We start from the raw sequence: 15,861 nt of genomic DNA on the forward strand, positions 1-15,861 counted from the left end.
ACTCCCAAAGGTTTTGGCTTTCTTCACCTGCAGCAGAAGCAGCCTCAACTGACACTAACGTATGCAAAGTTTGGTGAGCGCAATCCTACAGCTGATGTCAAATTCAGTGTCAGTGCAGGTCAGACAGGAGTTTGATTTAGCTGCACTAGCAAATAATTGCCTATTAGAATATACTAATAACTCCCAAACTATTTGCTGCTCTCCAATGCTCAGGAATATAAGCTAATGGTAAGTATTTATGATCAATTTCAGATTTATTTATTGACTAACCATCTACATGTAAGTATAGTAGAAAAATAAGTTATATGACAACAATCGCTGAGATTCATATAATCACATTTCAACAGCAGATCAAAAAGTAGTTCACAAAAAGAAGTTATAAAGGGGGGGAACTAAAACTCATCTGGGAGAAAGACAGGTCCAAGCCAGCCCGGCAGACTCATGTCAGAGCTAAAAGTATTACCCAGGCTCCTTGGCCTCAGCATATAAACACCCACCCTTCAGAAGCAGATGCACCACAGCAACCACGCTGTGGTGATGCACGGGACGACTACAAAAAAGCTGCAAGTGTGTGTGTGCCTACATCCACTGACACATATGTATACTCACACACATGTATATTTCTGTGTCAAGTCAGTATATACATGCAGGCACAAAACAGATGGATATCAACTTTCCTTCAAGAAATGATAGCAATTTGAGATGCCTACCCTGAGATTCATGCAAGGGGCCTGAGTTTCAGATTGTGCTGAGTACCCAGCCCAGGTAGTGCCTTACAAAGGGAATTATGTCCTGGTGAGAGCACCTCAAGCAGGGCAGTCTCATATTTGTGCTCCAAGAGTCCCTTTGGAAAATCCCAGGAAAATCTACATGCTGATTTCAGATAGCCTGAAAATAATTCTCAAGCCTGGGGGTGTGAGTTGTCACTACAATTTTCTTTAGTACAGTATTTCTAATAAAACAGATAAAATGACAAGAGGTGAACTTCAACAACAAACACTGGGAGACTGCTCAGCATCAATAAAGTATATTGCAAGCCAACCAGCCAACACATTTCAGATACCTCGAGGAAGAGCAATGCTAAAAACAAGGGTTGATTTCTTTCACGCTGAAATGCAGCATATAATATTATCTGCACACATTATTCACATGAATGGGATGAATTTTGCTCTTAATGAACACCTGAGGAGTGGCGGGCCCATTAAAGAGCAGAAAGATGTTTGTGCAGTTTTTGCATCATCTGTGGTGAAGGTAAGGCAGCACTAGCTGGCAGTCAGGACTCTTGATGGTGAGAACAACTAAACAAAGATACAAAACAGGCTGTAGAAGAAAGCTATTTCCTAATCAATTATTTGGTGTGTCCTCTGAATAATAAGAGAAAGAAATCAGTCACATTAAGAAAACAAGAAGCTTAACAAATGGTTACAAACTTCGGTTTAAAGATTAACCTTTGATCTGTAAACATGAACTGTGAAATTCCATGATTTTTTCTAAGTGTGAGGTTAGTTTAATAATTACTGTGCCCCAGAAAATCAAAACAAAAACAGGTAGCATTGCAGGAACATAGAAAAGCACAGGTCTTGCTGTATTGTCATGGGCATGCAGATTTTATTATCAGTGCTACGGGACAAATGGAACAAAAGCTTCATAGAATCCCTGAGATAAAGCCACATTTAGAAGGGAAATGCGTTTAAGAAATAATATAGAAATATATACTTTCATCTGACAAAGCACAGGCCTCATCCTAAAGCCTGAAATTCCGTCAGGCAATGCTTTGATTGCATATGCTTCCCTGCTTTCTGTGAGCAAGGATAAGGTAGAACTAGTACGGCTGGAGTCTACAAACAAAAAAGCCTGTTAGAAGAGCATTGAAAGGAAAGAAATACAGCCTTCCATGGTGGGGAAACACATCTGTCATGGGACAAGGAGGGGTCCTGGCAACAGCAAACGACAGCTGGGCTTATGAAGTTTTCTAGAGCCAGACCAGTTGTCTTTCTCCCATCCATAAAGAGGCATAACATAACTCAACTCTCTCTCTTCACCTTGTTTTGAGGATAGAGTTGCAAATACTTGAATAAAGTCATGAATACGCTTGCATGGAAGATCCCAGGAACATGTTCCATGAAGACATTCTGAACACTGTGTTTGCATGGAGCATGAGGGGCATAAGCATTTTTTGGAGACTGGAAGAAAAGTCACTTTGGGGAAACATGACGTAATGTGTCTATGTCTACCTCAGGGAACAAACGGCTGCCTCAGATAAACTGAGAATCTGGTTTGTGTTCTGGGATTACGTGGGATTAGCCTCACTGACATGTGAGATCTCATGTTCCTAGGTGATGCTTCAGTAGTCACTGTCTGATGCTAACAGCCCTAATTTAGTAAGGCACTGCAGTCCAAGCCCTTATTGAGACAGATCTTATGCTAACAAATGTGGTAGTGTATGTGAAAACCTACAAATCATGGTCTTCCTGATGGAAATGCCAGTGTTACGCATCTCTCACGAGTCTATCCAGCATGTTTTGGGCAGCCGTGCAAATGGACGTTTCTTATTTGCTTTTTGATTGTAGATGGGTATCCAGTTTATGTTCAATTTCACACCAAAGCTCACAGCCTTACCCCGCAAAACCAACCCAAAAAAGCAGTTCTGTCCCTTTGCTTGTCCCTCAATCTGTGATGCTGAAGCAGCAGCACTGAGTAGGGTGTGTGCCTTCTGCAGTCTCAGTTCTTTACAACTGTGGACCAATGAAGAGATTTTGTTTCGTACAAGTTGGAACATTCGGCTATGGAGATTACTTTCAGGGACACACAGTGCTCAGGGGCTGGGGGAACTCTCTCTCTCCTTTCTTTTGGTCTTTTAGGCTAGCAAGAGACTCTTGGCTGCTACTACAAACACACTGACACGAGATCCTTCTTATGTTGTGTATTTGCACGCAGAATTTTGTTCCATGACTAGACCTCTTAGGTATCACAGTAATGCAAGCAAACAAAACAAGAACTATAATAACAATAGGCAGGACAGTCAATCCTCATAATACCCTGACAGCGCTCATGGAAACTGGAAAGAACAGAACAAACACTGGCCTGATTGACATTTTACCGCTTGGATTATATTACTGACAAGGTGATTCTTGAAGTTACACTGCTGTATTCTGTATTTTAAAAAGTGAAAAATAAAAGAAAAAATGGGAAAGGAGAAGGGCATTACCTTTAAGATGGAGAAAATTTATTTCTTCACTTGTTTTATACTCTTTCAGGGAGGCAATTAAGGAGACACAGAAAGTGCCCACTAAAAGAAATCCCTGATAATAAAACGGTATTATCTGTACTGATGAAAATGGCAATTTTCTTCAAGATTTTATTCCGTATTTGAGCTGTTAAATGTGAGCAATTACTTAATGAATCTAAATTTTCTTTCTTTTTCTTGTAAAAAATAGCACATACAGCACCATAAAGTAATCATCATCATGTCTGAAAGTCACCACTAAAAGCTGGATCTAAGTCCACAGTAAGCAGAACTTCCAATGCTACAAGTCCACTGATGCTGCTAAAATCAATGGGAACTCAGACACCCTGAGTTCCTCAGGGAATCTAAAACTAAGCTGTAAGTTTAGTGTCTAAAAATCAAGGTACTCATAGGGTTTTGTTCAAACCCAAACATTTGACTGCAGGTACATATTTCTAATTCACTACTGCTAAATCTATGAGAAACATATCACTGACCAAAGGTGTGTCAGGGAAAGAAAAACTCCACTCAGCCATCGTATCTTTCCTCCATCAGTGCAGATTATACACTCTAATAATACATGTGCTACTCTTGCCCAGACATGTTTAAAATTTGCATGGGAGACTTACAGAACCCCATGAAAATCTCAATACCAGGAATTTCTATTGGTATTCTATTATTAGGATTTATTTTCAACATTTTATTTTATCCCATTATTTCCAGCTACAAGCACTTGCAGCATTCAAAATAACTACACTCCATTACATTTGTATTTATTCTGTCCAGGTATTTATGAGAATGTCTGAAGAAAGCTAGACACAGTCTCCTCAGCCTCCTAAAACTTCTGTTATTTTTTCTGTGAATTCCCCCTCTGCTCAGTCTTCAACATCACTCACAAACGTGGCATCTGCTGCTGAGCACAGAACCGCAGGTGTGATTTTGCCAGAAGAACAGTAAGGTAATTACTGTCTCTTTGCCCCATGATGCACCAAAGCCATACATCCCAAATTGCATACATTTTTGCTGCAATAGCTTTCCTCTCCAACTTGGCATATCCCAAATGTGCCACTCTCTAGACACTGCCACATCTGATGCTTTTCAACCTTTCATGCTTTCCAGATTTCCTCCTGTCACTGAACATGTATCTTCTAAATTACCTTCTCCAGTTAATTGCCTCAACTCACCAATTTACACCTCTCAGTATTTGGCAAGAGTCCTGCTTCCCTGCCAGCTTTCCCTTCCCTCCTTCATCCTACCTGTAAATTATTTCCTTGTTCTTCCTAGCCATCCAACTTCATTATTTCATTTTAGTTTTTATTTCTGAACTCCATTCCTTTCCTCTAAAAGGTCCCTCAGACGCCATATATTACTACATTCTACTTTGATTTCTTACAGACTTCAGTGCAACCAATGTGGTTTCATCAGTGCACATGTTCACACAGTGCCTTTGGAAACAATGCATTATTTCTTCTGCAGGGTTGTACTGGAGGGAAGAAGCAGAAACTCCTGTGCCACCACTATGAGATGGAGACCCAGATGGAGTGGATTTGTGACCCTACTGGCCTTTCTATGCTGGCCCATTTGAACATTTTCTCGGGTTCCACCTCATGGACCCGGCTTTTAAATCTCCATTAAGCTGCTTTTCTGAGATTTAAGATCTTTCTACCAGCACAGTCTCTTACCATCCACATCTAAAATTAACCTTTAATGGTGAGTCTCTAGGGTCTTAACCAGCCTGTTAACGATGACTGTGTACAAAACCCAACCAGCCCAAATTCACGTAATCATTATCCAGTATAGTCAAAGTAAGTGCTATTTCTTTCTGGTCATGAACTGACCAAAATCAGAACAAGAGCACTGCAGATGTCAAGTACTAAGGTATGTCAACAGATAACTGTGGGCAAGGCTACAATTTTCCACAGTCTTCCAACCTCATTGACCTGTGGCAGTAAGCAAGGAAAAAACCCAGCCACAAGTCATGGTAATAGAAAGGTCAGCAAAAGGTGAGCAAGGAATGGTAAAAGAGAAACATGGAGCGTTCTCCTTCTATATACATATATGCTGAGAGCCAAAAGAATTTCTATTTTCACAAAAATTTAAAAAGGAAGAAAAAGACACAGTTCTTCTGGGGTCTGAGCTCTGCCTCTCCATACAGAGGGCTCTGACAGCATACACTCAGTTTGTCTTCCTTAAGTCCTTCAAAAATGTTGATCTGATCTGGGTAAATACTGCCACTTCTGCCTTTGCTGGAAGCAGAAATCTTGCAATCCCTGCAATATTCCAATCCTGACTACTTTTGAAGTAGACAAAGATAATAAAATACCCACATCCATTCACATCTCTGTCCCACACAGAGATTTTACTTACTTTACTTCAAGAAACAGCAGGAATTGGATGGAAAATACAGAAGTAGGCATTGTAAATAGCTCCAATCCATGTTCTCTGTTTTTCTCTACTGAAATCCATAAAACAGCTTTATTTCTTAACGGGGTGCATCTTTCTCATTAATAAAAGATGAAAACGCATGTCTGCATTATTTAGTATACTCTATATATCCAACTTCTGCATATCCTTCAAAAGGCTCTCCTCTTCCTGACCTCTACGAAGCACCATTCAGGCAACTCAGTCAAAAAGATCCTGAGCAGCAAAGGCTGCAGTGCCATGGTAGCTTTACAGGATGAATTCAGTTTTGCCTAACTTGTCCTTAGAAACCTCCAGTGATGGATGTTGCAGCGTGCCCAGACAGCCTCCTCCCCTCCTCGCACATCCACCTAACGAGTTCCTCCTAATCTTGCTTTTTAAGATTTCCTGCAAACACTGACAGTTGCTTCTCTGTGGATGCAAAGAACGCCTGAGCGCTGCCCTTGTAGCATCCTCCCTAACACCTGCCCTCTAATTCACTGCAAGAAAGTATTACAAATGTTTTGTGCAGCTCCTGGTTTCTCTTCAGGGCTGTCAAACCATCATAATTTTTTTACTGATCTAACATGGCACAAGATGAAAACTAGGCCTTTCATCTTATAGCATCACAAAATCTCTGAAGTCCTGGCTCAGGAGGACACCTTTCATATCAGACCCTGGAAACACTGAGGTTACCCGGAGGTTGCCCTTTTATACCTTGCAGTGGTTAGCTTGCTGCAGGGCCCACACAAGCCCTTTCTCCACTTCCATAGATAAAACAATTGCTGCCCTTCCTTAACACCACGTTTTCTGAGAATATCACGACTGTGCCTTGCCTTGTTGCCAGCTGGCAACTCCCGAGCGGGTGAGCAGCTGAGCTCGTCCTCCCAGCCTTTTCAGTCAGAGGCTGCACAAAACCCTGCAGCAACTCAGCTGGCCCTACAGCTGCTTCTTCCCTCAAAGCAAGACAAAGCAGAGGTGCTGATGAGTTGGGTCCTACCTGCACTGGGGAGGCACTGGCCCTGGGTTCTCCTAGACCTCAGTACTGCTCCCATTTGTTTTCCTTTCACCAGATACTAACGTCTTTTATTTTTGCTACCTATTTTGTTTGCTGTTGTTGCTTTTTTATTCCCTGCCATCTTGCAGAGGTCTGTCCATTCATACAAATTTCAATTTTTCTGGTCTGCAGGTATAGAATTTACCTTAATTGCCTAATTAAGATGTCCATCCTTGACATTAAGCCTCTACACAAGTCACATTGAAAGTACACACTGAAAATTTCTTAAGTCTGCAGGATTTGCAGCTGAGATAACCAAACACAGTTGCACAAGTTATGGATTTTCAATCAACATGAATGCAAATATCAAAAAACACATATAAATTCTCTACGCAAAGGTACACTGGAAAATTAAGGTTTACAGGCAGAGAGTTAAGGATAGTGGGGAGAAACCTCACATTTACATGAAAGACATCAATAAATAAGTAATTTTAAAATTAGCTTAATTCAAAAATAACTGAATCCAGTTTGCTACTGTTATTTTAAAAACCCTTTTATTTCCCCTCTTCTCTCTCAAGCTTTGACCAGTTATTTACAGACCAAGCTCTGCTTCAGTTAATTGTTTTGTCTGGAAATACTAATTAGAGATCAGCGATTTTCACTGATATCATTACCACAGCAAGTCTTGAGGAAGAGCCTAGAAACTTGCTTCTTCTTTTTCAGAGGCATATACAGCTTTCAGAGTGTCTTCTCACACTGAGTTCATATTGACTCAGACATCCTTCATCCTTCTGTATTATTACCCCTAAATCATAGAAATTACATCAAAGAAACCATAAGGGTCTGACTTTTATCACCAAAGTAAATTCTGATTTAATGTACTTTCTGCAATACTTAGGCACAATAGGATACATGATTAGCGCATAGTGGAGCTAGTGATATACCCACCACGCCTTGTTAACTGAGGATGCATGGTATAATTCCAGTTAAAATTTGAACTTTGTTGCTTTTATGGGTTGGGGCTACATATGCATTGAAGACTGGACACACAACATCCATTATTGTTATAAGCGGTTGCACACACAATCAATGATGTTTAACAGAGAAAACAAGCTTTATCTGATTTAATTTCTGATTTTAGAAAACCTAATAATCCTAGCCCACCATTTAAGTAAAACACCCTGAAAACTACTCACAATTTGAAAGAAGCAGAGCTGTCAGACAGTGGTAAAAAAACAAAACAAAGCGAAAAACATCTAAGCACATGGGAATTTGACTGCAACCAGTAGGGCGGCTTACACCCAGTGGGATAAGCACGTGTTCAAATGCTTTCATAGACTGGGACCAGAACCCAGTAGAATCAACTCCTAAGACCTGATTTTGAGCACAGACACGTGTACATATTTTAGGTGGGTTTTGTAAGAGAGAGAATGTTATTAAATTTGTTTGACAGATCCCTATTTAAGATGCAGATTTACATACCAGATGCCTGCCTGAAGCTGAATATTTCAGGGGAAAAAAACTAAACAAAATGGTTGGATCATTTCTGAGAAAAAAAATAATTTGATCTGACATAACCTAATTTCTGAGGTTTTTAATTTGCAAACTTAAGCTGTACCCCCTCATACTTCTCCATAAAATACAGAGGGAGATACCTTAGTCTCTAATTTGTGCTATGGGTAATCATATGTGTGTTCATGCTATAGGTTAAAAACCTCCACTGTTTTAAAATGTAAAAGTATTTTAGTTATAAAATTAAATTCTAGGAGTAAAAACACTTTTTTATTTCTATATATTAAAATTTAATCTCCAGAATAATACATATATAGGTTCACTGTTCCTGTTAAGAAAGCACCCACACCACCTCCTTTATATAACATTCATTCACTAAGCCTGGCGTTGCCTGATGAGAATATTACAAACAAACCTATGAAATGTGTTTTTTAAATTAAAAGCCCATTTTGTGATCTGGCAATGGGAAATAAGCAGCGATCAGACTGTTAAGTCCAACAATACTGAACTGGCACTTTGTCTGTGGCACAGATTTCACACTTATCTGCATGCTTAAGTGCTGTGCTGGACAGAAACTAAATGACAGTCTTCCAAAACAAACCCAGAGGGGACCTGGACAAACTCTTGTTATATCAGGGGGTTCACTCTAATAACATGTTAGATCAGAATAATGAAGAACTATCCTATTTGCGTTCAACAGAAATAGACAGTAACTCTGTGGCAATTATTTCACACAAGTCAATGTTCTGGTATCTCAAAAATACCCCTGCAAAACCCAGCAAATGACAAGAAAGGCAAGCTGTATGAAGGTCAGCCTTGTGCAATGGTCTGCCTAACTTGGCTAACTATCAGTGAAACAACTCCCTTTTTGCTGCTGGATCTGCTCAAAACAGGTTCGTTACAGGCAGGATTTGTTTCAATGAACTTAGCTGCAGGGTGAACTTCAGTAGGATCCTTTGAAAGGCAAGAGGTGATTTCTTGGTCATGGCAATTGTGCTTTTGACTACAGTCGGAGGAGGAGTAGACCCTCTGTCAATGTTACTCTCAGGCTCTGATGGTAACTGCACACACTCACTCAACACACAGTAAATGCTTCACCTTGCCATGCATGAGAAGGCGTATGGTAAGCGTGACATTGAGACCTCCTTCAGACACTTTTCCGTCCTTCGTGTTCATCCTGGCCTTGTATCTTCAATACTTGAAAGTAGCTTCGTTTTTCCTTTTTTTTTTTTTTTTTCTATTCACTTAACCTACAGAGAGAGAAGAAAAAGAAAAAAGTACCAATGAGTGGCTGAAGCTACTCTGAACCGAGAATATCATGTTGTACAAACCAATTAACATTCCTTCCTTTGATTTTCTGGACTACAGTTTAGTGTTGAAAAGGCTCCTTTGATTGTTATCCCTCCCCATCCAACTCTAGCCCTTCAACAATTAAAAGATAAACTCCCTTTTGAAACCTTCAAAATTTTCTTAACTTCCTGTACTTCTAAGTCAAAAGTACAGCACAGCAGAGTGAAAAATGATGTTTTCTTGTGAACAGCGCTTTAACCTTTGCAGTGTGTATATAAGATACACAGATATATACGCATGTACTTTTTACATGTGCCTTGTGCTGTTTTCATTTCTCTCCTTGTTACTATCTCTCCCTCTTTTTGCTCTTGCAAAAGAGATATTTTTGTTTTCTCTCCAGCTAGAGAGAAATTAATTCTGAGCCTAAACACTGATCCCTGCCAGCAACAGCGGATGACACATTATCAAAGACATCTGAATAACTAAAAACCACTTGCTGTTGTAAATCTGGGCACTGTCTGACTTTGTTTTTGTCTATGAGGCCCAGAGGTGGATCAGTCCCTCAAAGGCCAAAGCTGAGCTTCAGCCCTCAGCAGAAGGAAGATTTTTCTTAATACCTAATGACAAATTGCAGATTTTCAGTCATTTGCAAAGCCATAAATATCCTAAAATGCTAATGAAAGCTGCAAGGACTGGCTTTGAAGGGATAAACAAGATGCATTATGAGTTTATTTATTCAAGGAAATTTATCAGTACAAACAAAAATGGGGGCAGGAAGGAATATTACAAAGGGCAGGCAAATTCCACAGTAGAAAAGGCTTAGCAACTCCTTATTCAGTTTTGTCCTTTTCAGGCTTATCTCATAGAGCATAAAACCCTTAAGAAGACATCGAGCTTCTAAGTAACCATCCCTTTTTGTTACCCATCCTCTCTAACAACCCTATTAGCTTTGCGTCTTCAAGCTTCCCAAAAAATTGCCATGCTTATGCACTGGCTAATGAGCACTCCTAGGGACAACCGTTTCGTGTTTTAGAGTGTACAGCAGTGTTTCATTAAGGTGGTAGGCTACTGTACCCTTGTGGAGATTGCTCAGGCATGGGACAAAACTAGCAGAGGGACCTATGGGATCATTCCTCTAAAAATGCTGGAGGAACTATCATGCAGACTGTTTCACCCTGATTACACTGATTACACTCCAACTTAAGAGCCACTAAGCTCTTTACTGGACTAAAGTGAAGCCCACCTTAGCTGAACATGTGTGAGAGCAGTCAACAGCAATGTTTAAAGAAAGAGCACAAGAAACATATATGGAGTGATTCCTGATGGACTGATGAGCTGCCAAGCAATCATGGTCTTCTGGGAGACTGCATCCAGACCCACATTTTCAGTAGCCATTGGCAGACCACTCTTCCAAGAATTTGTCTATTGCCTTCTTGAATCCATACATCTGGTCTCCAACAGTTCTGGTCTCACAGGTTTATTATTAGTGTGGAAAAAAGTGCTCCGCTCTATCTGCCTTAAATCTGCTAACTGAAATTTCCCCTTGTTACACATTTTGCCCTGTGAGTACTATCTTAAGGACCATCTCAGAAAGTCACTCATCTTACTGCTGAAACTTCTCACTTCAGCCTGAGCCTGCGAGTGGCCAAACCACTCCTGACATCTTTGCCAGTGGGAAACACACTGTAAGATGCAGAGTTTTCTCTCAAGCCTCTGTAGGGAGTACTAAGGGCCACAGGCAGTTTCTGTTGCCTTCAGTGACTATAAGTAGCTGACATGCCTGGGGAGAGGTGAGAAGAAAGAGGAAGAAAGACCAACTTAAACTCCTCTTTCCTCCTTCATGATTTTCCCTTACCCAGTGTGGACTCAGTGTCTTTAATACCACATGATCCATCACCCAGCCTGTGGACACTGATATAAATCCATTTATTCCACATTTCTAGGCTTATCACTTATATTACGCATTTCCTATCCTGATGGAGAAAAGGGAGATGAGAAGCCAGGTGGCTGGATGAGAAGGCAGAAAACAGAAGCAGCCTGGCCATGTTTCTGATGCATTATGAGTGCAAGAGGGTGAGAGGAAAATGTCCCAGGGCAGATGGTAGGGAAAGGCAGAGAAAGGTATTAGGCTGCATTCTGCTTCTTTAAGGTTAGACCACAACTCACAGGAAAACCTGCAACTGGATGACTACAACAGTCCCTCCCAACAAGTTCAGAGTGAGGAGCAGAGTAGATGACTGTGGTTGTTCCCAGACTAAGAAAGGCAAGAGTCTCACACTACTCACTTACTCTTTGCTGACAAAAATGTTCTGGCTCTGACAGCCCATGCATTTTTTGCTCAGCTCTGTCTAAGATAACCCAAACAAACCCCAAATGCCAAATCTGAAGCATTGCGGTACATGAACAGTAGAACACATCTTGGCATTCTGGACTTTATGGGAGCGATGCTGGCCATCTGAGGCCTCTAGAAACCCATGGTAGCTTTAGGGCATACTTGGAAGATTTCAAGAACATTTGTGTTTCAAGTAGAAGCAAGGTATTTAAGACCTTCCGTGGATCAAAATTTAGTGATCAAGGTATAGCTATGTTTCTAATGAGACATATTCCCATGTGGAAAAATACTTCCAGACAAGTTTATAGCTGCCATGGCTTTTTACTACTGTGATGCTACAGCAGTGTGTTCACTTTGGAAAAAAAATTAGAACAACTCTTTACTCCAACAACAAATCACACCCTACCCAAGCCTGATCTTTTCCAGATCTGCTGACCTTTCTCCTGAAAAAAATCAGCAATAAAGGCTAATGCCTTTTGTGTTCTTTTTTTAAAAAACAGAGGCTAAAAATGAAATCCCATCACAAATATAATTAAAAATATCACTGCTACCTAATTTTTTAAAGGATTTTCTTACTGTCCCTCCTCCCAACAAGCTTAAAACTCTGGCACCTGGTACTAAGAAGCAGAACAGATGTCTGGGGGAGGGCTGAGAGTGTGTGTGCCTGCAAGGAGTTAGGCAGCTGTGTGAGATACAAAAGGAATTAATTCAAAAAGGCAGTCTCACATGGTAAGGAAATATATGAAACCTGTACAGACACCATGAAGAGAGAAGATTTACTACACCAGGTCATTTACATCTGCCTCAGTTATCCTGAGAGTGCAAGTATTCTAGATAAAACATTTACACTTTTATAAAGGAAACCTCCAGCACTGTTAACTACCTGGGTATTTCAGTTTTAAAGAGACAGATTAAAACAAAACGCATTGTTGTACTTCATTATTTTTAACTAATTAAAGCAAAATTTCCTGCCCACAGCATTGCAAACGTGCTGATCTAGAGCTCTGTGAGCATGCAGATTTCAAATCACAGCACAAGGAAGGGAATGGTTTTCTTTCACAAAGCCTCCTACCAGACAGCAATACATCTGTGTATTTATAAACCTACTGCTGTAATATACGTGTTCATTGTGAATATCTAATCAGTAAAATAATTTCCCTCTCCTTTGCAAAATCAGTATTTTGAACAATTTGCTACATTCCTGGCTTACATGTGCCTCTCTGCAAGCAAACAGAAGGCTGGGAAAGCTGAGTCTGACACTGAAAAAAATCAGTGTGTCACACTTTTCATGAATGCCAGAGGAAAGTCAGTGGACTCTACAGGTGAGCAGAGAGCACCATGCAGGCAGATACAGTCACTGGCATGGTTAAATCTTAAGAGTGAGGGTATATTCATTTTAGCCTGCTTTCAGTAGAGAACTGGCAGTGACAGGAGGACAGCTGAACAACATCATCTTTCTGACCTTGGGACTCCGGACCAGAATGCATGTCATAGTTCGTATTTTTAGCAAAGAATTTTTCTTTCCTTTCCTCCTGCCCGTGTGTGTGCTCTGTGATGGGCCATTTTAGTTGAACAAAAGAATCACCCGGAGCCCTTAACGATGGAGATTTGTCTCCTTGACAACGAAGGGGGGAGTTGGCTGGTGTGTGACTGGAAGGGGGTGGAGGCTGGGGGGGGAGGAGACTCTCTCTCTCGCACTGCCGGGGTGAGAGGCTGCTGCGGGCTGCAGACACTGCCGGGGCTCCTTTGTTTCTTTTCCTGTCGGAGGGGAGTTTCTGGCGGCTGCTCTTGGCTCACCTCTGGCTGACTACAAGCTCTGCTTACAACGGACCCTAATCAGCTGAAGTTTGTGAGTTTTCTTCCATTGGGAGAACTTTCTGTTTTATTGCTGTTGTTCCCCCCCCCCTCCCCCCTCCCCCCGGTGGCAGCCAAGGATCCAACAGCGCCACCTGGTGACGGGCACTGGACATTACAAGTTCAACTCCTTCAGTGATCCAACAGCGCCACCTGGTGACTATAATAGGACACTACAAGTTTTTTACACCTTCAGTGACCCAACAGCGCCACCTGGTGAATGGTACAGGACATTACAAATTTTGCATCTCCAGTGACCCGACGGCGCCCCCTGCTGACTGTGGTTGGAACAGCACCAAAGGGTGCAAGAAATTGAACTATTTCTTTTTTTGCCGGTTTATCAGTTTTGTTCTTGAAGGGGATTATTGGTGGGTATAGGAGTATTACTTAGTTATTTTACTTGAGTTTTTTTTTCGTGTTCCTGTTAATACACACATACCTTTTAATAAAGGGCTGTTATTTTCCCTTTTCCATAATTTGTTTTCCTTCAATTGGAGCCTCTTAATTTTGGATTTATAATTGTTTGGAAAGAGAAGTTTGGGTCTTTTCCTCCTAATTCATCCTCAGCAAAAGACCCTTGTCTCATTTAAACTGGGACATCTTTTGGCGCCCAACGTGGGGCCCGAGAGAGGAAAAGTGGAAAAGGAATAACTGCCCTTGTGTGACTTGATATGTGTTTGTGAACCTATAGGCACCATGAAGTCTAAGATCGCTGCTTTTCTGTGGTATATAATTATGCCGAAATCTATGTCCCACCTGTCGATGTTTTTCAGCTCAGACACTATGACCCTCATTGCAATAAGTATGTTTGAGATCTCGCACTGGTTTTATGACATAGTAAACTCAGTACCTGTTATTTTCCTTCGGGATATGTTCTCAAGGATATATTACTGCCCTAACCTACACTGTCTCCTTTGGGGTTTTAAGGATAATGGCACCTATTCCTATGGAGAAACACAGGGGAGTATATTTGCCCAACCCTTCATACATTTTCCCTTTGGTTCCACTACAATAGCCTCTGAGAGATTTAAACTCTCTTTAGATGTAAGAGACATTTTACTTTTGGGGCTTCTCGTGCAAGGTGTCATATCTATTGCCACGGTGTCATATCTAATATTCGTAGTTAGGCCCAGGATTTACCAGGACCAAAAGGTGCTCGGTATGGTGCAGCCCTCACAGGGTAAAGGAAAAGATGAAAGTGAGAGGTCTGATACAAGGGTGACTCCAGATAAGGCCAGTTCCAAGGAACCAAACAAGTCAATGGAGGTTGCCCCTATCCAAAAGAGGAAATATAAGACCAAATCAGTTCGCCCAGTAGATGATGATGGGGAGGCAGGACCCTCACAGGTAGCCAACCCGGAGCCAGAAATCATCACTGAGTCCTTATCATATGACAACCTCCGGAAATTACGGTCAGATGTCCTTCGTCACTCGAATGAGCCCATACTGACCTGGATGATTCGAGTCTGGGACTCCACGGGTGATACCATAAACCTTGATGGCGGTGAAGCAAGGTTCTTGAGGTCTATTGCCCAGGATGTGGGCATTGAAGGGGCATTTGTGAGAGAATCAAAACCCCTGTCTCTCTGGGCACGGCTGCTGGACGCTGTGAGAGAGAGGTTCGTTTACAAAGAGGCTTTGCAGGCAGACCATTTGGTGAAGAGCTGGAATACCATGGAGGAGGGGATCCGACGCCTGAGGGAAATGGCACTGTTGGAGATTCTGTTTGGAAGGGATATGCAAGCTAATCACGATCCTGACAAGGTTAGATTTACACCATACATGTGGTGGACCTTCATACGTATGGGGCCATCTGCACACGTCAGTTACTTGACATCATTGGAGGCTGGGGAAAAGAGTGAGCCAGTGGCGGTTATAGCAAATAAACTTCGGATGTACGACAGTATGGTCCAAGGATCACTACAAGCCCGCGTTTCCTCTGTAGAGACCTCGATCAATAACCTGACTAACATAGCTACAAAATTACAAGATCAACAGGAGAAAATCCTAGAAAAGATTGAGAGAAACAGCTCCCAGGTGGCACCAGTGAGAACCGGGCGCCCCCCAGCTAGAGAGGGTAGACAGACCTCACGAACTGAGCTGTGGTATTTCCTATCTGGCCATGGAGAAGACATGAGACAGTGGGACAGGAAACCTACCCATGTTTTGGCAGCCCGAGTACAAGAGCTGAAGGACCAGAGAAAAACAAAGTCCGTGAAAGTGAGTGCAGTGCCAGTATCCCGTGGGCAG

At 41.6% G+C, this 15,861-nt stretch overlaps 1 protein-coding gene across 22 annotated transcripts in view; it reads right to left on the minus strand.

Annotated features, from left to right (window-relative positions):
- LOC126645767 (poly(rC)-binding protein 3-like) overlaps positions 1-15,861 on the minus strand; it is a 504,091-nt gene that overhangs the window by 54,447 nt on the left and 433,783 nt on the right. For all 22 annotated transcript variants that reach the window (XM_050326668.1, XM_050326691.1, XM_050326683.1 and 19 more), the window contains one exon: positions 9,234-9,385. In XM_050326668.1, coding sequence (XP_050182625.1) covers positions 9,234-9,311 — 78 coding nt within the window. In that variant the 5' untranslated portion in view covers positions 9,312-9,385. The remainder of the gene's footprint in view (positions 1-9,233; positions 9,386-15,861) is intronic.

Source organism: Myiozetetes cayanensis, unplaced genomic scaffold (genome assembly GCF_022539395.1).
Source record: "Myiozetetes cayanensis isolate MyiCay16 unplaced genomic scaffold, myiCay2020 scf1, whole genome shotgun sequence".
Taxonomy (NCBI): Eukaryota; Metazoa; Chordata; class Aves; order Passeriformes; family Tyrannidae; genus Myiozetetes; species Myiozetetes cayanensis.